At 41.1% G+C, this 23,831-nt stretch overlaps 4 protein-coding genes across 8 annotated transcripts; 2 read left to right on the top strand and 2 right to left on the bottom strand.

Moving 5' to 3' along the window:
* Nucleotides 1-461: 461 nt before the first annotated feature.
* On the top strand, nucleotides 462-11,377 carry LOC124483278 (integrin alpha-L-like). Of its 4 annotated transcripts, XM_047043636.1 has the most exons (32): nucleotides 462-869; nucleotides 945-1,024; nucleotides 3,095-3,209; nucleotides 3,367-3,452; nucleotides 3,600-3,694; nucleotides 3,803-3,917; nucleotides 4,031-4,161; nucleotides 4,246-4,388; nucleotides 4,678-4,831; nucleotides 5,003-5,159; nucleotides 5,267-5,340; nucleotides 5,462-5,585; nucleotides 5,780-5,925; nucleotides 6,025-6,165; nucleotides 6,286-6,483; nucleotides 6,571-6,701; nucleotides 6,978-7,129; nucleotides 7,557-7,717; nucleotides 7,901-7,963; nucleotides 8,182-8,252; nucleotides 8,368-8,509; nucleotides 8,642-8,740; nucleotides 8,926-9,005; nucleotides 9,110-9,187; nucleotides 9,278-9,356; nucleotides 9,536-9,643; nucleotides 9,764-9,805; nucleotides 9,918-10,043; nucleotides 10,166-10,279; nucleotides 10,364-10,396; nucleotides 10,515-10,625; nucleotides 10,711-11,377. In XM_047043636.1, the coding sequence occupies exons 1-32, from the start codon at nucleotides 811-813 to the stop codon at nucleotides 10,825-10,827; spliced, it is 3,525 nt and encodes a 1,174-aa protein (XP_046899592.1). In that variant the 5' UTR covers nucleotides 462-810; the 3' UTR covers nucleotides 10,828-11,377. The 4 variants fall into 4 exon arrangements, with proteins under 4 accessions (XP_046899592.1, XP_046899593.1, XP_046899594.1 ...); XM_047043637.1 differs by lacking the exon at nucleotides 945-1,024 and having other exon boundaries at nucleotides 7,847-7,963; XM_047043638.1 differs by lacking the exon at nucleotides 945-1,024 and having other exon boundaries at nucleotides 465-869; nucleotides 3,600-3,662; nucleotides 7,847-7,963; nucleotides 10,711-11,374.
* A 779-nt stretch (nucleotides 11,378-12,156) lies between these two features.
* Nucleotides 12,157-17,105, bottom strand: LOC124483280 (zinc finger CCCH domain-containing protein 6-like). Its single transcript, XM_047043642.1, has 10 exons — nucleotides 16,673-17,105; nucleotides 16,427-16,577; nucleotides 15,688-16,269; nucleotides 15,484-15,597; nucleotides 15,180-15,294; nucleotides 14,941-15,050; nucleotides 14,699-14,838; nucleotides 13,183-14,537; nucleotides 12,999-13,085; nucleotides 12,157-12,794 (listed from the first exon to the last, which is right to left on the bottom strand). Exons 1-10 carry the CDS (start codon nucleotides 16,744-16,746, stop codon nucleotides 12,409-12,411), a joined length of 3,114 nt encoding a protein of 1,037 aa, XP_046899598.1. The 5' UTR covers nucleotides 16,747-17,105; the 3' UTR covers nucleotides 12,157-12,408.
* A 571-nt stretch (nucleotides 17,106-17,676) lies between these two features.
* On the top strand, nucleotides 17,677-19,633 carry LOC124483436 (group XIIB secretory phospholipase A2-like protein). Its single transcript, XM_047043891.1, has 4 exons — nucleotides 17,677-18,063; nucleotides 18,816-18,904; nucleotides 19,107-19,268; nucleotides 19,497-19,633. The coding sequence occupies exons 1-4, from the start codon at nucleotides 17,817-17,819 to the stop codon at nucleotides 19,617-19,619; spliced, it is 621 nt and encodes a 206-aa protein (XP_046899847.1). The 5' UTR covers nucleotides 17,677-17,816; the 3' UTR covers nucleotides 19,620-19,633.
* A 147-nt stretch (nucleotides 19,634-19,780) lies between these two features.
* Nucleotides 19,781-21,850, bottom strand: LOC124483435. 2 transcript variants are annotated; one of them, XM_047043889.1, is made up of 3 exons: nucleotides 20,910-21,850; nucleotides 20,559-20,658; nucleotides 19,781-20,392 (listed from the first exon to the last, which is right to left on the bottom strand). In XM_047043889.1, the coding sequence occupies exons 1-2, from the start codon at nucleotides 21,552-21,554 to the stop codon at nucleotides 20,578-20,580; spliced, it is 726 nt and encodes a 241-aa protein (XP_046899845.1). In that variant the 5' UTR covers nucleotides 21,555-21,850; the 3' UTR covers nucleotides 19,781-20,392; nucleotides 20,559-20,577. The 2 variants fall into 2 exon arrangements, with proteins under 2 accessions (XP_046899845.1, XP_046899846.1); XM_047043890.1 differs by having other exon boundaries at nucleotides 20,304-20,392; nucleotides 20,555-20,658.
* Nucleotides 21,851-23,831: the final 1,981 nt, after the last annotated feature.

A 23,831-nucleotide genomic window follows, 5' to 3' on the forward strand; every position in this document is an offset into this window, starting at 1 on the left:
TGAAACCTTTTTCTGTAGCACTCAGGGTTATTAGGTCAACTTTGGTTATTACAGTAGCATCTGGTTAGAGGTGTTGGCAAGCCAGGGCCCTTTGTAATTCTTTGTGGTGAACGCTTGCAAGGTCCTTCTGCTTCCTTCTGTTAGTTTAGATTCCTATTTGTTTGAGGATTTAAACGTGGAATAACTAAGAATATTGTAAAATATTCCGATATATCAATTGATTCATTGTAACATCAACATGCTTTATAGTCAAAGTTAAACAAGACTGTTTCCTCAGAGCACTGATTTGCCGTATTGTGCAAAAGTCTTTGGTGCAGAAGTAAAAAAAATGTTTGTTGCCTTTGTTAAGTAAGAATTCCTAATGACAAATAAAAAATCTAATAAAATATCTCACACAGTGTAAAAGACTTTGGGTGTTTGAGACTTTCACTTTGTACTGTACATTTTCATTGGCAATTTACACCCACACGCAAGGGAAACGAGGAAGGCTCTCAAGAACCAAGTATGTTAAGTGAATTAAGTACTAAATATATATATTGTAAACAGGAACAAGGCGTGAAAAGGACTGACAAAGGGGGGAAACATACGGGGCAGGGCAGGAATGAATGGAGCCAGGAGAGAGAGGCAAAACTAGGGCGGGAAAAAAAACACTTGGCAAGGAAGAACTGAAACTACAAGACAACAACAAGGGCAAAAACAAGAGTGGAAACAACCTTGTATGAAAGATCGAAGGAACAGCAGCCTCTATTAAGCTTCATCCCTACAAGAGACAGCAAGGATCTCTTTATATTTGATCAGCAGCAAAAACTGATGAGAGAAAATGACCAAAAGAAGACTTATTCCTTTGCTCACCTGCATGGCAACTATAGGTAAGAATTTACTAGGATTTGCGATTTTGCTAAACCCTTTTATTTGGTTTAATATTTAGAATAAATGTGTTACAGATGTTTGAATGAATCACATGTTTGGAGGATGCATAAACATGAACTCTGTGTGAACCTTTACACAAGAAATGAGGATAGAGGTTAGTATGTGAATTGACTACATATTGTAACGTGTGCTGTAACACAGGAATAATGGAAGGTTCTATTTGTATCTACTTTAGGGTCTTTCAGTGCTACTATGTATGTTGCCATTTTGCAATCCCCACCAAGAAAAAGAAAAATCTAATCAGTCACATCATGGCCAATACTCTTTAAGCTTTAGAGATAAATACATTACAAACAATAAAGGTTTACTTGTCTTGTGAAAATACTGCACAATAGTGCTTCTTACAGTTTTTTACAATCGCTATGAGAGTTTTTTTAATACCTTAAACAAGTTTCCGAAACTCTTAACACAGTTAGCACAACATCCGTCTGTGTTGGCTATACAACACATTTCTTGTTGCTTTGACACAAAATGCATAGAGTAAACACACATTTTAAATGCTTAAACTTCTTTTACACACAAGCTCAACCAAGACCAAAACAATCGATTTTTACGGACCAATTTACCAATGCTTTAACACTGTATGTCAGAACAGATGACACAATGTTCAAAACCTAATTTATCGGCTAAAGTCAAAGTGAACAGCTGTTCATATTGTGAATTGAAACACAAATATATCCCCTGTATTTTATTCCATTGCTATTGAGATAAAGCTGGTTGAAGTTATGCAAATACTACAAATTACAGTTGATTCCCAACTAGGAAGCACTATGGTGTTGAGGTTCTTTCAATCGCATGACTATATGGTATATATACTGCAAAGTGGAGCTCTTTGTGCTGATCTTGTGTGGGAAAAAAACAATATAGAGCAACATACCGTAATACCTGCATGAAGGAGAGGAAGCCAAGTACCAGGACAAGGGAGAGGGAGGCGCTCAGAGAAGAGCCAGAGCTAGGGTAATACTGTAAATGGCAGCTGTATTGCATATTTCTTGCATTAATGTGCTGTTGCAAATGAAGCCTTTACTGCAGCAATTATGTTTCTGTCTTCTTTTTTTCAATACAGTAACCGTACATTCTATAAAGCTACTCTGACATTGGTCATTCATTTTTTGTTTTGAATTTCTGCAGCAAAAGAAACTAAATGCATGCATTTACTAAACCCAACAAAACAAAAATGTAGAGGCTTCAAAAGAAACTGCATCACAAACACAATCTATAATCTATATAATGTGAGACCTGACACATATTAAAGAATGCAGTTTCTGTAATTCCATCTGATGTTAGTGTTTTTTTATGACAATGTGCTATGATTGACTAAATGTTCCTGTGAAAAGAGAACATGTGTTAGTGTTAGGTAGACATGGTGTCATTTTAAGTGTATTTTTGTGTTATGACGATTAGTGTTTGAGTTTAGTTTACAATGTGTGATTCTGAGCATGAAATTAACAGTTTTGCCAATTGTGTGTGGTAGGTGTGTTGGTGTGTTAAGAGTTTAGAAAACTTGTTTAAGGTATTGAAAAAACTGTCATAGCGATTGTAAAAAAACTGTAACAGGGTCATTCTATGATCAGGGTGGTAGCCATAAGGTCAGGGCCGGCGCAAGCACCTTCGCCGCTCTAGGCAAGATATTTCAACAGCACTGAAATATATGGGAGCGCAAATCGGAGAGACGCCCCCCCACCCCGCCCTCGGTGCCCTCTGCTGGTGGTGCGGGACGGTTAATTAATGGTCACGTGGTGACCAGGGGGGGCCACGGCCACCATTGGTCAGAGAATGTTTTTTTGTTTGTTTTTAAACCCTCCTGAACAGAAACGTTATAAAGCTGAAATAAATGCATTAGTATTTTTTTTATAAAGTCGTCTTATATTGTCATTGGTCACTTACGCTACAAGTTGGGCCATGCCCCCATCAACAGCGCAACACAAACTAACGTAACTGAATTCTGACAGCGCTTCAATGGAGACTAGCAGCTAACCACTGGATAAACTGCTGCAGTGATGCAGTGTGTGAGTTTTAAAATAGTAGTTTTTGACAATAAAGTGCCAGCCCATATAAAAGACTGGCCAGAGCTGGCCCCCCCAGAAATAATGTCCTGGCTACGCCCCTGTCTATGATATAACAGTAACTCTAATGTCGTTTTTTATGTTTGTCTTTTTGCTAGTTCTCTCAGCTTCTTGGGCTTTCAACATCGATGTAGCAAACCCCCACATCTGTACTGGAAAGAAACAAGATTTATTTGATTACAAAGTAGTTCAGTACATATCAGGCAAGAAAGGGTAAGTTAGAAAGGTTACCAGGATATTTCTATTGTAACAGCAGCAGCAGAATGTTTTATTTTCTTTGAGATTCAATTGGTCTAGCCTTGATGATGACATACGGAAAACAGCCATCATAATACATAGGTACTTTAACCCCCCCACCCCCCCTTTACAGGATACGGGTCACTGTACCACTTCAGAAAAGCAGCACTGGAGGAATCTGTAAATGTGTTCAGAACCAAACAGTTTGTTACAATCCAGGTATATGTGGGAATCAAAACTCCTAACAAAATTCAAGTTCTAGAAACAAATAAGACCTAATTGTATTATATTGTCACATTTAACTTTTACATGCCCCATCAGTTTTGTTGACTAATGATTGTCTACAATTTATCCTGACCTACGTAGCAAAAAATGTAGCCCTTCTTCCAAACGGAGATAGATCATTGGAGTACATTGGACTGACTTTAGGTGATGACTTAATGAATCCCCCAAACTTTGTGGTACGATCATAGATGTTAATCTTTTTCCATTTTATGATAAAAGTCTTGTAAGTTACTTGATAGAGTACAGAAAGCTAATTATTGTTTCAATTTTATATCCTTACACAGGCCTGCAGCCCAGGTCTGGTTCATGAGTGTGATGAGAACTCCCATCTGAACAGTGTGTGCTACAAGTTCAATAGCGAGTTCCAGAAAACCTCAAACTTCACACCTGCCTTTCAAGGTACAAGAATGAGCAATGCTTCAAATAGTACTAAAAGTAATACTTAAATGTTCAACAAAGAATCTCACTGCTATTGCACTTCATAACTTCCGCTCTCTACTTTTCTCCTACAGAATGTACCAAGAAGAAAGTGGACCTTGTGTTTCTGTTTGATGGATCAGAAAGCATGTCAAGGGATGAATTTAACAAAAACAAAGGATTCATTTTGGATATCATCAAACTACACCAAAAATCCTCAATTAAGGTTAAGAAATGCTATACAAGGTTTCTGAACACAACTGTTCAACAACCCAATGCAAACCAAATACATTTTTGGTTCCCCCCACAGTTTGCTGCAGTACAGTTCTCAAAGGAATCCAGGACAGTTTTTGACTTCAACGACTACCAAAAAGGGACGGCCGAAGGAAAGCTTCGGAAAGAACAACATTTTCAATCCTTAACCAATACACACAAGGCGATAGACTTTGTACTGTGCGTAACTTGAATGATTAAATACTGACATCAAAGCAAAATGAGTGACATTTTGCGTACTATAAGCTATTGTGCCTGTATAGCGGTTTAAGTGCAAGAAAGGCGGATTGCACAAAATCTATGATTATTACACAAAGAAGGAAGAAGAACAAAGAAGAAAACTGCTAAAGAAAGTCATCCACAGAAAATTGAAACATAATAATAATAATTATTAATAATAACAACAATAATTTTGCATAATAATCTGACAGATGTGAGAAAATGCACAACCTTTCTTTTTCTGTTTAAGGAAAAACCTATTTGATAACTCAATTGCTGGCGCCACGCCTGATGCAACAAAGGTTCTGGTTATCATCACAGATGGACTTCCCACTGATAGTGATAGGAATTTAAAGTCGATCAAAAGAACAAACGAAAAAAACATCATACGCTTTATTATTGGTGTAAGTTCTCATGTTCAAGATCACATTTGATTTCAAATACATCTACAGAAAGACATGATGACCTGCTTTTAGTTAACATTGAAGTACTATCAAACCCATCAAATGTACGGAAGTTCTAAATGTTAAATATATATGAATAATGATTTACATAATATCATACAAAACCTGCAGGTCAAGAACCCCTCAAACAAAAATAACTACAACGTAGATTTTTTGGAAAAACTAAAAAAACTGGCATCAGAACCAAAGGATAACAACACATTCCTCATTGAAGACTATAATGGACTGTCAAGAATCCTGGACATTTATCAGAAAAAGACTTTCAAAGGTACTGAAACTAAGTTGGACTTTACAATGTTGCTTTAAACTCTGCAGTTACAGTCAAATGTTCAATGGTAGACAATATGGATAATATTTACTCCATTTTGTATTTAGTATACAATACTGCTTGGGAAGGAAACTTAAGAAAAGATATGTCTCAAAGTGGGTTCAATAGTCAGTTACAGGAGGTAAGATAAGCTTTTTAAATTCTCCAAAATAAATGTTCTTAACTGTCGACAGTCCCAACCAAATTTGAAACATCAAATGCAAGAAGTAATTCTTAACTGCACTTTCTAAATCCTTGCACAGGATATCTTGGTTTTAGGGTCAGTGGGATTATATGAATGGCGAGGATCTCTCTCTGAGATTCAGGGCCCAGGATCGGAGAAAAGAGAAATTGTGGATCCCTCCATAGAAAAGGACTCCTACATGGGTAAAGTCATGGGCATGTCTCAGAGCACAATCTGGCAAATATGTCTTTCCTAAAGTTAATTAGGAGTGACCAGTAACCTAGTTAAGGTTACTTAAAATGTTTCAAATTATTTTATCACCATTGCAGTTGCGTTTTCTCCCGCTAAATGTGGATGATAGTATTTGTAGTATTGCTAATATTATTTTCTTTGTCAGGGTACGCTTTAACTGTTGCAAAGAAGAACGATCACCTTCTGTACCTTACTGGTGCTCCTAGTTTTGAACATAAAGGACAGATCCTCCTTTTTACTAATGATGAAAACAATGACTGGGAAGTGACTACGAAAGAGTATGGGGAGCAGGTTGGTTACATTGTGTCTGCTTATGATGCATTTTTCATAGAATTATAGCATTCAATATGATGTGATTTGGATAACTACTGTCCATGGTGTTCTTCTCAGATTGGGTCCTATTTTGGGGCAGAGCTGTCTGCAGTTGATATTGACTCAGACGGCAACACAGACTTTCTGCTGGTGGCGGCTCCAATGTTCTACCAGTCTCAGAGTGAGGGCAAGATCTATGTCTACCAACTGACTGATAAGGTTGGATTTTCCTTGGCTCTGACAGCTGATTAAGTAAAAAAAGTTGTCAAAATTCAAATAGGATAAGAAGAAGTCTTATCAAGACAGTTGAGAAAGTGTGTTCTGTTTCCTCTTCCTAAGCTGGAACTGAGGAGTGTGATGAACGTGTCAGGACCTTTTTGGGGAAGATTCGGGTCATCCATCTCCTCAGTCACAGATCTGAACGGTGATGATCTAAAGGATGTGGCCGTGGGCGCTCCCCTCGAGGATGAAGGCAGGGGGGCTGTGTACATCTACCTGGGTGACAAACTTGGAGGAATACGCAAAAGCTATAATCAAGTGCGGAAGCAAAAAAAAACACAAATAATGAATTTTTGTTGTTAAAACTAACTTTTGTCTCACCAAAACTACATGATTTAATTGCAGAGAATCGCTGCCAAAATGCTGAGGGATGATCTGGAGTTATTTGGCCAGACACTTGATGGGAGAATGGATATGGGCCATGATGGCTTGATTGACATTGCAGTTGGTGCCAAAGGAAGAGTTGTTGTGTTAAGGTAATACTTTACTTATACAGTACTGTGCAAAAGACAGTCACCCAAATTTTTGGTCTTCTGTATTTGTGCGGCAGTTAGAGTGGAATGTTGAGTACATTGTTGTACTCTTTTTATTTAATTATTTCTAAAGCATTTTGGCTTAACCTTTTTTACTGTGCCTATAATTTTGCACAGATCTGTGTATTGAGAGATAGACAGACATTTGAAGAGAGAAACATACATTTCCTTTCTAATACAATCTTTGTTAAAGCTATGACTTATTTTGGTAACTTACAGGTCCAAGTCTGTCTTCAACGTCTCTGCTGGTCTCTCATTCCACCCCTCTGAGATCAGCACTGATCCATTTGACTGTCTCACCAGTGAGGACCAAACCTTCCCAGTGTTCACTATAACAGCCTGCTTTAGTATGGTGGAGGCTACCAAGAGTGGTAAGAACTCACTACCAGTTATATCTGTTCTACTGGCCTCTTCAACAAGGCCAAGGACTCCCACTGACATTCATTTATTTAACTTTTATAAGTCCATCTAATGGCAATTACACTATGCATAAGCCACCTTTATCTTAGTATCTGATTGCACTGTTGACCACTCAAGCTGCAGATTCTTATTTTTAAATATATTTTATATTTAAATTGTTTTATTCTCAGATTGCTTAGTTCTTAGATTGTTTAGTTCTTAGAAATAGTTAAACTTTTGACTTACGTAATTTAAGATTCGTATATGTTTATTGTTTGCACCTCCCTGCCACAGTCAATTCTGTGTTTGTACAACATACATGGTTAATAAAGTGAATTCTGATTCTGATCTATGATGAAGTTCAGTGGGATGATGGTAACATTGTCTGAATGTGTCCAGGAGTGCGGAATGCAGAGATAAATGTCTCTTACATGCTGGAAGTGGATCCTATGAGGCACACCAGTAGAGGTCTCGTTGGCAGGAATGGAACCAGAGGACTTCAAATGATTGAGAAGCTGAGCAAAAATGTGACCTGCTTTAACCACTCAATCCACATGAAGGTAAAATCTTAACATGTCAGAGCCTGCATTAACACCTTTATGCAAAAAATATATATTAATGCAACTGCAATGTAAATCTGGTGATGACAAATGGAAAAGGTTTTGATTTAAAAAAAATCTTCACTCCAGATATGTGTGAAGGACACATTGTCCCCAGTTGTTATCAAACTGACATTTTCTCAGAACTCAACAACACCACCAACTGGCATCTTGAATGTTGACAGCCCTACAAAGGCTTCCATTGAGGTACTTCACAAGGCTCTGATTACATTCCATTGAATTAACATTCCCATAGTGCCAGACAGTACTGTAAGGCTTAACTATGACCTATCGGGAGGGCATTTAAAATTAAACAATTCGCTTCCTTGAAGCTTCTTTGGAAATTACAATTCACGATTGTCATCAACTTTGTCGTTCTGGATAAGAGCGTCTGTGACTAAATGACTAAATGTAACTTGTTGTAGGTGCCCTTTACGAAGAATTGTGAAAACAAAGAAAAATGTGTTGCAGAGCTTGAAGTAAACTTTAACTTCACGTATGTATTGAATCGTAACAAAGTCAATGAAGTCAAAAGACAACCAAGAAGCAGCAAAGTTATACAATATAAATACAGACTATTACATTTGAAGTGTCTCTTTTTCATTACCCAGAACCTCAACTTTAATTGTGATGGACCAAAGCTACTTCAACGTAACAGTAAGACTGTCCAATCATGCAGATGATTCTCATAACACCAGCCTCACATTCCTCTACCCACCTGGCCTATCGTTCTCTAAGATGCATCTGGAGAAGGTATATTAAAAAAATTCCATTACAGTACATGCAATTAAGAATAGATTCCTGATGTCAATCAACAATATTCCATACTATTGGTGTTACAAAAGTACTGTAGCCAGGCTTCCCTGGTGTAACTCTGTGTACTAGGCCACAAGGACGACCCTCCACAAATGCAGCAATCTAGAGGGGGTCACTCACAGGACCCTGTGCAGCATCAGCCTTCCTGTCTATCGCAGCAAAACAACAGTAAGGGGTGTACTACCTGTAAACTGAGTTTACACTGTAGGATGTTCACAGTAGAAAAAATGTTGTTAGGTTAAAGAATTCACTAGTGTGATCCCAAATTAACCAATATTTACACTATTGCTGCAGTTGTCAATTATTAACTAAGAGGAATATCTAACACAACAAATGTGTTTTTATTTTTTCAGGCAACATTTAAGAGTTTATTTCGCATTTCAAATTCCTACAATTGGAATGACACCATGTCCATGACCATCATTGGACACAGGTATTAGTACAGCCCGATTAACCAATGTTCTCATATGCTGTGATTGTAAGAAGTAACCCACACTGTTTACAAGACTTGAGCTGGATTCAATTTTTCATTTACAGTGATAATGACAACTCCACCAATGCTACAGTTACCAAATCCATTCCTGTTCAGTTTGCAGTTGATTTGACAGCAAAGGCGTACGTTCATGTTTTTACACTAACAATATTTTTGTTAAATACTTTGTTGAATCATTCTGGCATAACAATTCAGGTTGGATTTCACTTTAGGAATTATGAATACTCCAACACGTATTTTATCGTTAATCAAGAGGATAAAGGACTTAAAAATCTGGTAAATGTATACGAGGTATGGCATAAGTTCTACTTGACCAAATCAACTCTAGATCAATTTTTTGCATGCTCAATATGTTTTGTATTTTTTCTCAAGGTGTTTCTACTAATGCTAAATCAGGAAGTCTTTTGAATTAGGTTGTAAAAAAATATATTAATACAAATAAAATACTAATATTAGAACAATATTCACAGGTGAAGAACTTGGCTTGGAAGTCTTTGCCTGTTACAGTAACCATCACCTTCCCAACTCTGCTTGGGCATCAATTTGAAATGAGGGATTATAAAGTATCAGTCTCAGAGGTAACTTGTTCACAGTTATGTATAATACTTGATTGTTGTTGTTGTATAATACTTGATATTCTTGTTTTGCTGTCGCTTTCAACAAATATTCATCACAATGCATTTCTTATGTATTTTTAGAACCAAACAGAATGTAAACAAACTATAAACGCAACATCAGACGTGAGTGTACCATATCATTACATATATGGCAATCAAGGAAATGTAAAATTTGAATGGAAGTTTGAAAATATCTACAGAAAATTATGAAGAAAAAAAATATGTTCTATTACAGTACTGCACTAAAGAAAAAAACTGCAAGTCCATCAAATGTAATGCTGTTATATTGGACAAAAATGCAACTGTTCAATTCAAACTTCGGGGAAGTGTATCTTTTGAGGGCCTTGAGCAGTTGGTAAAGGTATGTCTCACACAAAGCTATATTGCTATCAGTTCTTACCATAATTCATTAAAACTGTACAGAGTTCATTGTACAGACTGAAATATTGTAAAATATTTTACAAATGAATCCTCAATTCACAGGACATGCCACTGTCCAAAATGTTCACTGGCGATGAAGCAGACGTTCGATTCAAAAGTTTTGTAAATGTTGACTATGACAAGCAACGATATGTCCAAAAATCAAGTAACCATGAGGTAAATTTAGTTAAACTACCAATACATTTATCCTAGTAATAAAGGCAATAAACATAATGCATTATGTGTTTTTGTTTTTGGCAGAACAAACATTATACAAGTTTCCACCAGGCACAGGTAAAACTGAGATTCAAATTGAAGAAGACCGATTGTCTGTGTTTATATCAAACTAATCTGAGCTAATCTTCCGGTTTTTCTTACACCTCTGATATTAAATAAATGTCTCATTTAACAGATTGATGTTCGAGCAGAGTTCATCATTCCCCCGAACAAAGAGCTGATTATAGCAACAGGTGCTGGTGGGGGGGTCCTGCTTCTCCTTATTATTACTGTGGTCATGTTTAAGGTGAGAACCTGTCTGTGAACCGCACCTCAAAATCGAAATGTTTCGTGTAAGAAAGTCATTTTTTACCGTTTTTCTTTGTCATTAGATGGGATGCTTCAATTCAAAAATGACATGGACTCCTGGGAAAGAGGAGATTGATGATGGAGAAGAGAATTATGGGAATGGACGGTTTAAAGAAATTGGTTGGAATCAGATTGCCTGACAAGAAAATGCCTGAGTCTTGTGGTGGCACAGAAGCAAAAGCACTCATGGCAAACATTTAAACGCCCCAACAGGAGTAAGGAAAGGAAGAAAGCAATGGCTGTGTGTGATAAAAAGGCTAAAGACGCACTTGTTCTGGGAGTACAACAATACTTAAGAAATATTTGTTGGATCAGAAGTTTATTTCCTCCAGGAACACAATCACACTTATTGAGGGGATTTGTAGCACTTGTTGAGGCTAGCTGTAACTGATTGAACTACTTTTACTCTCTGTGAATTATATTATTGGGTGTGCTCACGCCTTTGGCAAGCATAACCATTGTTCTCTCACATATATATTATTATTCTTTTCCCACCCCTAAGGATCCATCAATATTCTGACTACATAGACAACGTTGATGTCAAAAGTTGTCTTGGTCCCGATTGAGTTGCTTGTATTTTTATGTACGTTCCGTTGCACAGTTTAGGAGGTTACGTTTTTGTGGAAAAAACTGCCTTATGTCAATGAAGGGTACTCAGTGCTAGCCTACCTCACAACGTCAGCAACGATAAAAGCGTCTACTAAATGAGTAAATGTCAAATGTAAATAATAAAAACATATTTTTATTTGTTTACCTTAAATAAAATTTAAATTTTCTTTTTAAATCAATGGTTGAAGTTGTGTGCCTCAAGGCTCCTTCACACCATAACGTTCTGGCTAACGTTCTCTGAAAGTTCTAATCGTTCAATTTCGAGCGTTCTAGGGCGAGGTGTACACATCTGGCGTATGACTAATGTGTGACTATAACGCATGACTAGCGTGGGACTGACCATGAGGAGCGTGTAACAGCGAACAAGTAAGACACCCCAGAAAACTATTAGCGTGTGAGGACGTGTTAATGGGTCGCGACGATGTGTAACGAAAGCAAACAATGAATAACAACCAAGTAACGCTAGGGTAACGACTGACTAACGATAGCCAAACGCGTGCAACGTTAGTCAAACATTCCATAAACATTCATCAGCGTTATCCAGCGTTTAAAAATAAATGTTGAAGAACGCTGGTCTCCATCAGAACTTTTGTGCATGTTCAAAACTTTTTTTTTGGACCAGCGTTCTCCGACGATCACCGACGATTACCAGCATCACCAGCGTCCACACAGCGCTCATCTGGCGCTATACCAGCGACCATGGATGATTAACAATGTTTCCCTTTAACGTCATAGAACGTTGACCAGAACGTTATGGTGTGATGGGGCCATAAACACCATTTAATCCAGGTTATAGTGAAATAAAATAAACCTGAGTTTATTGTAATGTAGCAATTGTTTATTTGGGAAGTTTTGCAATTTAGTGAATACTAAACCATATTGAGAGTGAAAATAAAAACAATCATTAAGAAAACAAACAAACAAACAGTGCTTGAACAGATAGTTACCATTTTCATGTGGGAATTTAAAAAGGCTTCCTTACATTTACATTTATGTTGCTTCCTTCACCTTATCAAGTGCAAATGATGATCCTCTCAGCTCCTCAAAGGATAATGTCAACACACTTATAAAAACAAAAACGTACGAATCTTTAGAGACTGCAATCACAAAAGCTACTGACCAAAAGGGGATGCTGTTGGGTCAAAAGTCTTGAAAAGATCCTTCAATTGCGTCATGCTTACATTGCTCTCGTTCCTCGTTTGTCTAGACAGCGCTTTCTGCGACCCGTTGGTGGGAGGTCGTGTCAGTAGTGCCACAGCTTGAATAGGTAGGTTGTGGAAACCAGGGGCACCTACCTGGGCTTGACTCTTCAGGGAAGGACGAGGTTCTACCACAGCCTCATGGGAGATGGAGTCTTGTAGGGACGGCTCTTCCGTCCCATTACACCCCACAGGCGACTTTGTATCATCCTCCTCCGTCTTTACGTCCTTTTTTTGCTTTTGTTTCTCAGTGCAGGGAGGTTGTTTGGCGTATTTACTGACGCTGAAGCCATCTCTTACTGAAAGGCAGCAAAAAGAAAGTTTTGTTAATTCGAGTTGGATGGTTAAACAATGGGTGTGCATTATTACTACATGAAGTTTGTCGTTTTGTTCATCCTTTATGTATGAACAAATCACCCACATTAAACCTGCTTTGTTTTTACAGCATGAGGAAAAAGGAAACAAACATGACATATTTTAAAGGATAACACACATGACCATACCAGTGTCTTTGCTTTGCTTTCCCTCTTGGCGACATGGAGTTAGGGACTGAAAAAGGGTCTTGAAAACCGCCTTGGTCTCAGCTGGTTCTGCAGTCAATAAAAACATCGAAAACATTTTTAAATCAATGTTTTGGTCATATGAAAAGACAAATTAAAAGCAAAGATTAAAAGGCAATAACTTCACCTGTGTGTGACGCAAGATCTTGTGGTCTGCCTTTGACCTGGTTGCTGCAGAAATCTGGCTTGGCCTGTGTGGGAGACTCTGGTGGGATGGCCTCACCAATGGGTTTAGCAAAGAGGCTGGAAAAGGGTTTTTCCACAGGCTTAGAAGACTCGAGCGGAATCTCAACTGAACAAAGACCTTCATGCTTATGATCTGACAAGCCGATAGGACTACTGGGCGAATTCTGAGTCTGAGGGGTGTGCATAGGAGCCGGGTTGATGAGGCCGGAAAATAGATTATGAAAGGGTTTCCTTAAGGGATTAACATCGATTTCTCTGGGGCCTGGTGGGGAACCTGGGGTCTCTTTTGACTTTTTGTGACCAGATAGGGTTGGAACAGGAGGAGATTGGGCAGTAGAAGTCTGGCCTATTGACCCTGCAAAGAGGCTATTAAATGTTTTTTGAAGCGGTTTGCCGGATGCAATAGACTCAGTAGAAAGGGAAGCCTTCCTCTTACGATCTGTAGATAATCTTGAATGAGTTTGAGAAGACGGTATCATCCGCAGACCGGTTTGAGTTCTGAGGGGATATTGATTTGCCTGTGCAGGAGCTGTGGAGCATTTAGGAGCTGTCGTCTGACTGATGGGAACTGCGAAAAGGGAGAGGAAGGATTGGTCCTGGGATGGTTTTGTTCCTCCCTTATCTGAAAAGGACACTTGGGAGCTATGTGGAGGATCGGCACACATCTTCACGGGACTATGCAAGTTCTGATCGATGGGGCGTGCAAAAAGCTTCTGGAAAGCTGTTCCGGAGGGTTGGTTATTTCCAACCATTTCAGCAGGGCGTTTAGTTTTGCAGTCTTCAGAGTACGACTTGGAACAATGTGAGGATCCTTCTGTACTTGGGTGAGTTCTCAGGGTACCAGATTTTGTTTGAGGAGCAAGAGGCCTGGGCGAGCTATAGGCCTGAATGATAGGACTGGCAAATAGGCTACGGAAAGGTTTTTCTTGCATTTTTTGTGACCCGAGGGAATTCGCAATTGCATAAGAAACCTTCTCCTTACATTCTGTGGAGCTTGATGGATGACTGGGGGACGTTCGCTGGGACCAATGTCCAGGGGATGGCTGTCTACCAGGGTGTGCAAAAAGGTTGTTGAAGGGTTTAGGTTTATCAGAGAGTGTGCGAGACCCAAGAACTGCCTCGACGGAATAGGAGACCGGCACCTTACTGTCGGTGGTATTTGCATATGAATCTACGGTGTGGACTGAGTCTATGTAAGGGGTGTCTTTTGTCTCTGCAGGTTCTGGCGTGTTCCACAGATGGACTCTCTGCTCGGTGTCTGGCTCAGAGGGGCAGGCGCTGTTGTAAAAATTTGGCCTGAAATTCCAAATGAGTGAATTGTAAGAGATCTTAAATGTATCAAAAACTTTAACAATTTGTAGATCAAGGTTCTTTACGCTTAAGAATTAGCACTGGAGTGTGAGCCATGAAACTACTTGACATAGGGAAAAAAACTGGACACTATTACTTTTACTCACCTGACAGGATCTAAGAATATATCAATATCAGACTTGGGTTTGTCAGCATCAACGGTGTTTATTGTTTGATCTTTGGTTGTCTCTTGCTCTGTGTTTTCAGGCTGATTCCCTGTTGTCATTTCCTTGTGCTGTTTCCATGACTGCAAAGGAGGCATACACAAGCTTTGAAATACGTACCAGGTTTAACATGAAATTGTTGTAAGCTTTTAAGGCTTGCCACATCAGATTGTGGACCCACTGACCTCCTCGAATAGTTTTCTGGTGAGGTCAGTCAAAGGTTCATGGGAAAACCTGCACCCATCTCTTTGAAAGCACTTTCCACCAGAGTGGAAGAACTTACAGGGGAAATCCTGTGGCATCCGTCAAGGAAACACTAGATGATAATCATTTTAACCACAAAACCATTACCGTACAAAGCCTGCATAATTCATTTACACACACACGTCTTCCTCTTAATATTGAAATCAAATTAAAAGGATATCATGCATATACGGGCACGTCGTTCCTTTAGTGCAGAACCCCTGAATATAAAATTTGCACGCTTCTTTGAATGTATTATGGACATCCAGGGCATGTTCCAGTTGACATTCGTCACCCTGTTGGGAAACATAAGTGACCAAATCCATTACAATGAGACAACACATCCAGGACTTGACATAGATTTGTCCCTCCCCACCATCACTTGTAGTCCTACATCATTATTTTATTACATTATAACTTTGATCGGCGAAGTTTTCCACTGCCAAATGTCTAATGATGGCTGGTTTACACCATTAGCAACTTGCCTTGATGCACTTTCCCAAAAGAAAATGTCGACAGATGAACCTCCCATCCTTCTCTATCACATTCTGGTCCTTGAACTCCTGTGTCATCACGCGCTTTTGCTCCACCACATTTTCCTGTGGGAAAAAATGGGAACAGTAAAGTCATCCAGCTTAGTGAGCTCACTAGAATTCAAATGGATGCTGAGCTTTCTGAACTCGACATACCTGCTCAAACTGCCTCCTGCCGCCACGGAACCCCCGACCATTTCTCTGAAAGCGGTTGGTATTTTGAAAACGGCCCATCTGGTCTTTCCTTCCGCCTCCATTCCTGGATCCATCCTGCTGCTCCCGGGGTGAATTACTGCCTTTTCTAGACCCGGCTTGGCCTCTGTCAGCACACTGTCCACCTTTATTGGCGAAACCCCTTCCTCTCATGGAAGAAAAATGTGTTGACTGGTGAGCTTGATGGCCACCTCTTTCAGTAGGGTTTCCTCTCCAGTTGGTTTGACTTTGCAGTTTCATATCCCATTTCTTCTTTTTGTTCTTCTTTTTCTTCTTTTTTTTCTGCTGCTGTTGATTATCTACATTTTGGACGCTTGCGTCTTTTTGCTTGACACCATTGTTCTGGGCAGACTCCGCAGTCTGACTGCTGCACTGATCTGCTAGTTTAACTCGGTTATAGTTGTCCAGTTCTCTGCTGAAGTCGATGCATGGTTGCTTATAGTCGTTCCTCTTCATGTGGTAGTCTCTGGCCCTGGAATCTAAGTCACTGAAATACGCATTATCCCTTACCTTTTTAGATGGACCCTGGTGAGAGAAACACAGCAAATCAGGACATTAAACGGATCTCCATGACAAAAAGTGATGATGACACATGCAAATTGCTTGCTTTAAGTGTCATAATGGTTTGTATGGAGCGCATTAGGGCAAATGGCATCCATTAATGAATGAGCCTTGAGATTACCTTTGGAAGAGCACTACTAAAACTCTTCCTGGCTCTTTTCTTCTTCATTTTGGAGGTACTCTGTTGTCCACTTAGCAAAGATCTATTTCTAGACTTGTTCGTCTCCTCATTGTCTTTACCCAGCTCATCTGGTTCTAGTTCGCCGTCCTCCCTTAATTAGATGGTAGACAGAAACAAACAGCATGAAATCAAAAACATACAGCATACTGTAGTACTGCTATTCTATCGCATCGCCTATCAACATACCGCTCAAAAGAAGCAGGTTCACGTGGAGATGTGACATCATTTGGGATACTGGTGAAGAGGTTAGCAAATGCCATACTCCTTGTCTCGTTCTGTCGACTAGATTGAATCTAAATGTACGTTTAGTCAAACGAATATTATTAGGTAGCAAGCTAGACGTTTGAATTCAGAAGTAAACAACTATGCTACTGACACTTTAGCTCGCGCTTTTCTAAAGCCTAGATTTATTCCACAGTTTCCCTGTTACTTTCACTATCCACGAATCATTAAGATGCATTAATTATCTGAAATACAAATGCTTCGACTTTGACTTTGTTTGTCAAAACAATGCTAACTTTCTTCTTGCTCTTCTGAAGCAAGTTGAGGTAGCATCAGAGCATCATCTTGTAGTTGTCGTTCCCTTCTTCCGTGCACATGTTCACTCAGTTGCCGCCTACTTTCAAAATAAAAGCCCATTTGATGTCTGAGACAGAAAATTAGTTTGTTTTTCAAAGATGGAAAATACTTGAACAATTATAATATGACAACATTATCCAAGTCATTTTTGGTTGACTTTTGGTTGATTTTGGTTGGCCTACTAAAATTCAAGACAAATATCAATAACCTTGAAGTATTTCCTGTCGTGAGTCATTAAAGCGCATGACATCACCCATTTTTACAATTAACTCTATGGTTGCAAATGCTTGTCACAATAGTACTCAAAGAAACAACTATTTGTAAACAAACAACACAAATACACAAAACTATATGCACAAAAACACAAATATCAATAACCTTGAAGTATTTCCTGTCGTGAGTCATTAAAGTGCATGACATCACCCAATTTTACAATGAATTCTATGGTTGCAAATGCTTGTCACAATAGTACTCAAAGAAACAACTATTTGTAAAAAAAACAAAAACACATTTTGAACAACTAATCATGAAAAAAAAAAGAAATATAAATACAATCTCAGATAGCAGGCTAACCTTTGCTCTTCCACAGTGGAGGCTGTCCTTGAGTGGGCTCAAAGTGCAGGTGAGAGTGGCTACACCACAAAAACACAGTCACTCTCCATGTGTTTCTGCTTAGGACACTCTCCCCATCTGAACTTCCAGGACCACCAGCTCAGAGTGTCTATCTCTCCTACCGTACAAAACCTCCAGTATGTTTTACAGGGCGCCCCTCTCCCTGCTATTGATTCTGGGCCTCTGCATCCATGGAGCGTCCAGCCAAGAGGTCGACGCCCCGCCACCAGAGGCAGGACAAGCTGATCCACAGGCTGAGGAAGAGGACTCTGATTGGGGCCTGAACTCCCTGAGGGGCAGCTTTGAGGCAGTCAATGGATACTTTGATTCGATGCTGGAGCTATTGGGGGGACGAGATGGAGTGTGCCAGTACCGCTGTCGCTTTGGTGAGTCTCGTTCAAAAATGACTTTGGATCTTCCCGGGGAACATTTTATGGATTGTCTATGGGTTGTATTGTTCATTTACATTTTGGCATGCCCAATCCAGACGCCCTTTTATGGTCACCCTGACATTGACGGTGGCTAAGTAGGAAACTAAAATGCTAAAAGAAATGTTTTCACATCTTAACCACTTATCTATGTCCTGTATTTGAAGTAGTAAAATAGAACTTCATAACCTAGTCGAGGAAGGCGAGCATTGTGAATTCCTCAACAGTTCGAAACACTGTTTATCAACAGATAATACTCCCTCAGCCACAAATGGCCTTAAAGTGGACTATGAGCCGTGGTGAGTGGGTAGAGTAAGATACTAGATATCATGAGGAGACATGCGAGGAGACTATGATAGATGTCTGTGTTATCTGCTGCCATCTCTATATCAACCATGTTATGTGGCCAGCTATGTTCTCACTGTTTACCTCAGCCTTTCTCCCAGGTCTTCCACCTGACATTCGATTCTCTTTGCCTGTCAATACATTTACATTTAGTCATTTAGCAGACGCTCTTATCCAGAGCGACTTACAGTAAGTACAGGGACATTCCCCCCAAGGAAAGTAGGGTGAAGTGCCTTGCCCAAGGACACAACGTCATGAAGTGCAGCCGGGAATCGAACTGGCGACCTTCAGATGACTAGCCCGATTCCCTAACCGCTCAGCCACCTGACTCCTAGTAGTTGATGGCAACTACATCTTTTTCACAGGCAAAGCTCCTGTCCCTCGACCAGACTATCAGATGCCGGAGCCGAACGGGTGCAGCTCTTACTTCATGGGCCTCCCTGTGCCTAATGGGGTGGGTATTCTTATACACAGGACACACACACACACAGTCACACATACAAGCACATGTGAAATACATCTGTCCGGCTTTCAAATTCAAAGGTGAGGTACCTGTACATTTGAGTGTTGCTGAAACAATGAGGGGAAAGTTAAGTCATACATCTTCCCATCTTAGATGATGTGTATTTGACTCACCACCTTTGCCCTGTTTCCAGGTGGATCTGGGCATCCCTGCCATGACCAAGTGCTGTAATCAGCTGGACATGTGTTACGACACCTGCGGCTCCAACAAGTACCGCTGCGACTCCAAGTTCCGCTTCTGCCTCCACAGCATCTGCTCAGACCTCAAGAAAAGCCTCGGTTTCGTGTCAAAGGTCAGTAAGACGATGACACGAGCGCATCTCGACTGTCATTTAAATGATCTATACATTTCCATTTACTTTATTTTTGTACTTTCTTGTAAGGCAAAAAACGTACTCATAAACCTCACCTTAATATCAAAATGTTTCTTAATATTTAGGTGTACTTCCAAATATATAGGTCAGTTTTTCCAGTTGTACTGATTGTGTACCAACGTCTCTCTGGCTCATTGTGTGTGTCTGTTGGCAGCCTGCGAGGCGGTGGCAGACACCCTGTTCAACACGGTGTGGACTCTGGGCTGTAGACCCTACATGAACAGCCAGCGGGAAGCCTGCCTGTGTGGGGGAGAGGAGCGGGACGAACTCTGAACACCGCTGCCATCCACACATACACACACACACAATACACACACACTACACACACACACAATACACACACACACAATACACACTTTGGAGCGTTGTAGAGAGAAAGAAATGTGCACTCGAGACAATGTGATGCATTAGGTCAGGGTGTTTTCAAAGACTTTGTTTTTGAATGGTTTAATTTATTTGTATTTGACTTTGTTTTGCTCAGCAGAACCACAGATGTATGTTACAAATTGTAACTTATACAACTTACAATACAGGATTGTATTTTTCTGTATTCAATACGTGTAATAAAATTTGTGACACACATGGTACAGTATGAGATCCAAGTGTAAAAAAAATGCATTGCACACAAATTTATATAAATTTGTCTTTACAACAGTCTTTACAAAATCTAGAGATTATATGAAAATAGTCTACATTTCAGAGATGGGTAGTAAAACCCCTGTTCTTAGTTATTGGGTAATGATCAACATGAATATAGAACTGCCATTCAACACTTATCCTATCCCATTCTAATAATGTAGATAAAGACCAATTACTTGTGTAAAAAGATTGTGTGGTTAAAGTCATGTGTTGTAAAACATGTCTACGTTAAATAGTTGATGCCGATTGGTAATATGGTTTGCAGGATGTCGTAGGTGTATCTTGTGAAATACAGACATGACTGAATCCAAATGTTCAATGACAGTTTCTGCCAACATAGTGGAGGCAGTGACAGAAGGCTAGGGTGTAGAAGGCGGTTGGTCTATTTCCTTCAAGTTTGAATGGACCTGGAGCATGATGAAGGGGGGACATCGAGATACAAAGCTCCGTGAAAACAGGGAACACTTTTCATTTTCAATTCAACTTTGAAAAGGGTTAATAAAAGGGAGAAATGTATCTTGTATTTTCTACCTATTAAGAGAACAACAATCACAAATGCGCCTACTTACGTACACTTGCGTTTTAGGTTAGCCTAGTCCATTTCGTCAGCCATTGAGACGGTTTCTTTAGGTTGAATTGGATTCTGCTTCATCTTCAGGTTGAACTCTACAAGCTATAAAATAACAGACACACAAATCATCAAATCCAGCACCTACTCAATAACAACACTGAACGACAAGTGGTGTGAAAAGCCTGTTCTACATTAATCCACTGTTAATTTATCAATAAGTCTCAATTGATACACTGGGATTCAAAGTGCTGCGGAGACAGAAAATAGTTGATTCAGCCCAATGTGGATACATTAAACAATGACACAAGATCCATGTATACAATACAATCATTAGCTTCAAAAGTATGACAAACCTTTTTCTTCAGTTGAGCCTTCATCTCCTCTTCAGTCATAATTCTTTTCTCTGAGAGAAGCAGTGGTGTCTTGTGAGGGATCTGTGTGTTTTGCTGCGTGGCTGCTAGCCCACGGACCCCCTGAGAAGGGGCCTGGGGCCCTGGTGTGCTGGAGGCCTGGGGCCCTGGTGTGCTGGAGGCCTGGGGCCCTGGTGTGCTGGAGGCCTGGGGCCCTGGTGTGCTGGAGGCCTGGGAGTCTGTGGTGCGCCGGGGGCCCCGTGCATTCCCCTGAGAACCCCCACGACCCACCAGACCCAGACTGAACCTCTTTTGCCACCGAACTTTCTGATACTCAAGCCTTTTCTTGGTCTTCCTTGATCCGTGGGCCCTCTTCTTCTTTACCACCACCAGCATGTTCACCTTCTTGTTGCTCGTTTTCATCTGGGGCTCCAGGAGACAGCGAGGCCTCAGGTTATCCATCTCCTGGCCTTCACTCAACGACAGGTCCGGATTGAACAACTGGCTGAAGTCCTCTGGCTCGACGTAGGCAGTGGGCTGGTTGTATGCGTCCGTATGGGTAGAAGCTGCTGAAAGCTCATTATAATAATGCAAAGGACTGACAGGGTTCGGAGGAGGATACCCAGAGGGGTAAGGGGAGGGGGGCATGATGCCAGGTGGGAAGCCCCAGTTAGGGAGACTCGCCCCGGGATAGTGGCTACTGAGACATGCAGTGTACTGGGAGGTGTGGGCTGTAGTGTAAGGGGGAATCACAGGAGGAGGGTAGGGGTATGGGTATGCTAGGTTTGTGGGGTATTGACCATCGGTGGCTTCCCTCGATCTGCTCCTGTTTTCCTGTCGGTCTCCATTTCTGTCTTTGTCCCCGGTTCTTTCTCTGTCCTTGTTCCTGTCTCTGTTTTGACCTCTTTCTCTATCTCTGTCTTTATCCCTGTCTCTGTCTCTATCTCTCTCTCCATCTCTGTCTCCATCTCTTTTTCTATCTCTATTCCTATCCCCATCTCTTTTTCTGTCTCTGTTCCTATCTCCATCTCTGTTTCTGTCTCTATCTCCATCTCTGTTTCTGTCTCTATCTCCGTCTCTTTTTCGGTCTCTATCTCCATCTCTTTTTCTGTCTCCATCTCTGTCCCTATCTCTGACTCGTGAGTGTGGGTCTGCAGAGGTGCGACTCCTCTCTCTGATGTCCCTGGAAGCCTTGTCTGAAGAGTGCAGCTGGTGAGGGGGGCTGGAGCCGGGACTACTCGAGGACGAGGACGAACACCTGTGAAGTTCCAGCAAACGCTCCTTCAACCTCTCCTTGTCCTTGTTCTCCTTCTTCCCTAACAGCCTCTCCTTGTCCTCCTTCCTCCCAAACAGCCTCTCCTGGGTGCGGTCGGTCAGCCGGCCTAGCTCCTCCTCCCCCAGGGTCAGCCCGATGGTCTGCAGGAGGCCTTGGAGCTGCCCATGACTCAGATCATTCTCAAGCCCCGGTTCCTTCCGGCGTTCCACTGGAGCTGGAGACCTGGATCGAGTGCTAGAGCCAACATGGCTGCCGGTTGCGCTGTGGGAGCGACAGTGGTGCTTGGCCTGGGTTCCGTCCAGGCCGGTAAGCCCCATCCTTCTTCTCTCTCCGCTCGGGGAGAGGCCGTGGTCTCTCCGAGGAGCTCCAAAGTGGTCTCTCCCTTGGCTGTCGCTCCTGTGGGACCCTTGAGACTGGCTGTCCAGACGGGAAGGCGAGCAGGGAGGCAGGGGATTCCCACGTCCGTCGGAATCACCGTTGACGATCTTGGCCAGCCTGTCGATGTCCACGCCCCTGTTGAGAATGTTGATGAAGCGCTGGAAGCCCTTGGAGGCGGGGTCCTGCTCTGGGTCTGGGCCAACGGGGTTCTGGATGGGACGGACACAAGGAGACCAATCATGATTATCCAGCGTATGCTGAAGTACACCAACAAGAAAACATAATTACTCATGACCTTTACAACCATACAACATATACTATTGGGTTTGTTAGGTCTTTGTTCTAAATTACATATGAAACGGACCAAATTGTGGTTTTCATGCTCAAAATAAATGTGACGTTCCAGAAGGAGTGACACATACCTTGTTGTTCGATGTTGCAAGCAACATACTGCGACGATGGTGCATCAAAGCTGTCACTCTGCGTTTCACTGGAGGTTCTTCTTTGTACTCCGAACAAAAGCCGCCTTTTGGATCTTCGCTCAAGATGGAATCATTCCTCCTCTCCAGAAAGCTACGGAACCTTCTGGGTGACTGGTCTAGGGTTTTCTGACAAGCAACCGGCTTGGAAGAGACCTGGTCAAAATTGTAGATTTAATTGAATTTGGTTAAGGCCTGGTAGCAGGGTGTGTAAGTCACTTAATAAGGATTGATTTTTGCTTTTGTAACAGTGTCTGTAAAAGAAACAAACATTTATAATAGTGGCATCTCATGATTTATTAAACCTACTTAGATGGTAACTTCATAAATAAAATGCAGTAAGTAGAGCTTACCATAGAAGGATATTCCTGCCACCTCCTCCTCTTTTTTAAGATGGCATTCACTCGTTCTTCTAGAGGCAAACCACCGTGTGCTTTTTCAGCAATTAACGTTTTCTTACGCAGGATCTCCTTTTCGATCAACAGCAGCTCTTTCTTCTTCCTCGCGAGCTCCTGGTCCCCCTCGCTGAGTTCCAACACGCCCCCGTCTACAGCTTCTCCGTATAGCCCCACGTCAAGGCCTGGGATGAAGGCAGCGCTAGCAGTGCCAACGCACACTGGATTCTCCTCCCTCATTGAATCCCTCTGAGCTATTCGATCTCTCTCCCTCCCGTTCCTCGGACCTCTCTCCCACACCGGGTCTGTCTCCATTCCCGGATGTCTCTCCCTCATGGGATCCCTCAGCCTGAACGAATCTCTTCCTCTGTCTCTGTAGAGATGTGTGTTATGACTC

The sequence above is a fragment of the Hypomesus transpacificus genome, chromosome 21, assembly GCF_021917145.1.
Source record: "Hypomesus transpacificus isolate Combined female chromosome 21, fHypTra1, whole genome shotgun sequence".
Lineage (NCBI taxonomy): Eukaryota > Metazoa > Chordata > Actinopteri > Osmeriformes > Osmeridae > Hypomesus > Hypomesus transpacificus.

Bases quoted from the DNA above. Each gene is read 5' to 3' on its own strand.
- LOC124483278 (XM_047043636.1), top strand. From the start codon at position 811: ATGAGAGAAAATGACCAAAAGAAGACTTATTCCTTTGCTCACCTGCAT. The intron at 3,453-3,599 runs GTATATGTGGGA...TGACCTACGTAG, and splicing joins AACAGTTTGTTACAATCCAG to CAAAAAATGTAGCCCTTCTT. The intron at 6,166-6,285 runs GTTGGATTTTCC...CCTCTTCCTAAG, and splicing joins TCTACCAACTGACTGATAAG to CTGGAACTGAGGAGTGTGAT.
- LOC124483435 (XM_047043889.1), bottom strand. From the start codon at position 21,554: ATGCCCCCCTCCCCTTACCCCTCTGGGTATCCTCCTCCGAACCCTGTC. The intron at 20,659-20,909 runs GTTTGTCATACT...GTTATTTTATAG, and splicing joins AGGCTCAACTGAAGAAAAAG to CTTGTAGAGTTCAACCTGAA.
- LOC124483436 (XM_047043891.1), top strand. From the start codon at position 17,817: ATGTTTTACAGGGCGCCCCTCTCCCTGCTATTGATTCTGGGCCTCTGC. The intron at 18,064-18,815 runs GTGAGTCTCGTT...TCTTTTTCACAG, and splicing joins CCAGTACCGCTGTCGCTTTG to GCAAAGCTCCTGTCCCTCGA. The intron at 18,905-19,106 runs GTGGGTATTCTT...CCCTGTTTCCAG, and splicing joins GCCTCCCTGTGCCTAATGGG to GTGGATCTGGGCATCCCTGC.
- LOC124483280 (XM_047043642.1), bottom strand. From the start codon at position 16,746: ATGGCATTTGCTAACCTCTTCACCAGTATCCCAAATGATGTCACATCT. The intron at 15,051-15,179 runs ATATCCTTTTAA...GACGGATGCCAC, and splicing joins GACGTGCCCGTATATGCATG to AGGATTTCCCCTGTAAGTTC. The intron at 14,538-14,698 runs GTGAGTAAAAGT...TTGGAATTTCAG, and splicing joins ATATTCTTAGATCCTGTCAG to GCCAAATTTTTACAACAGCG.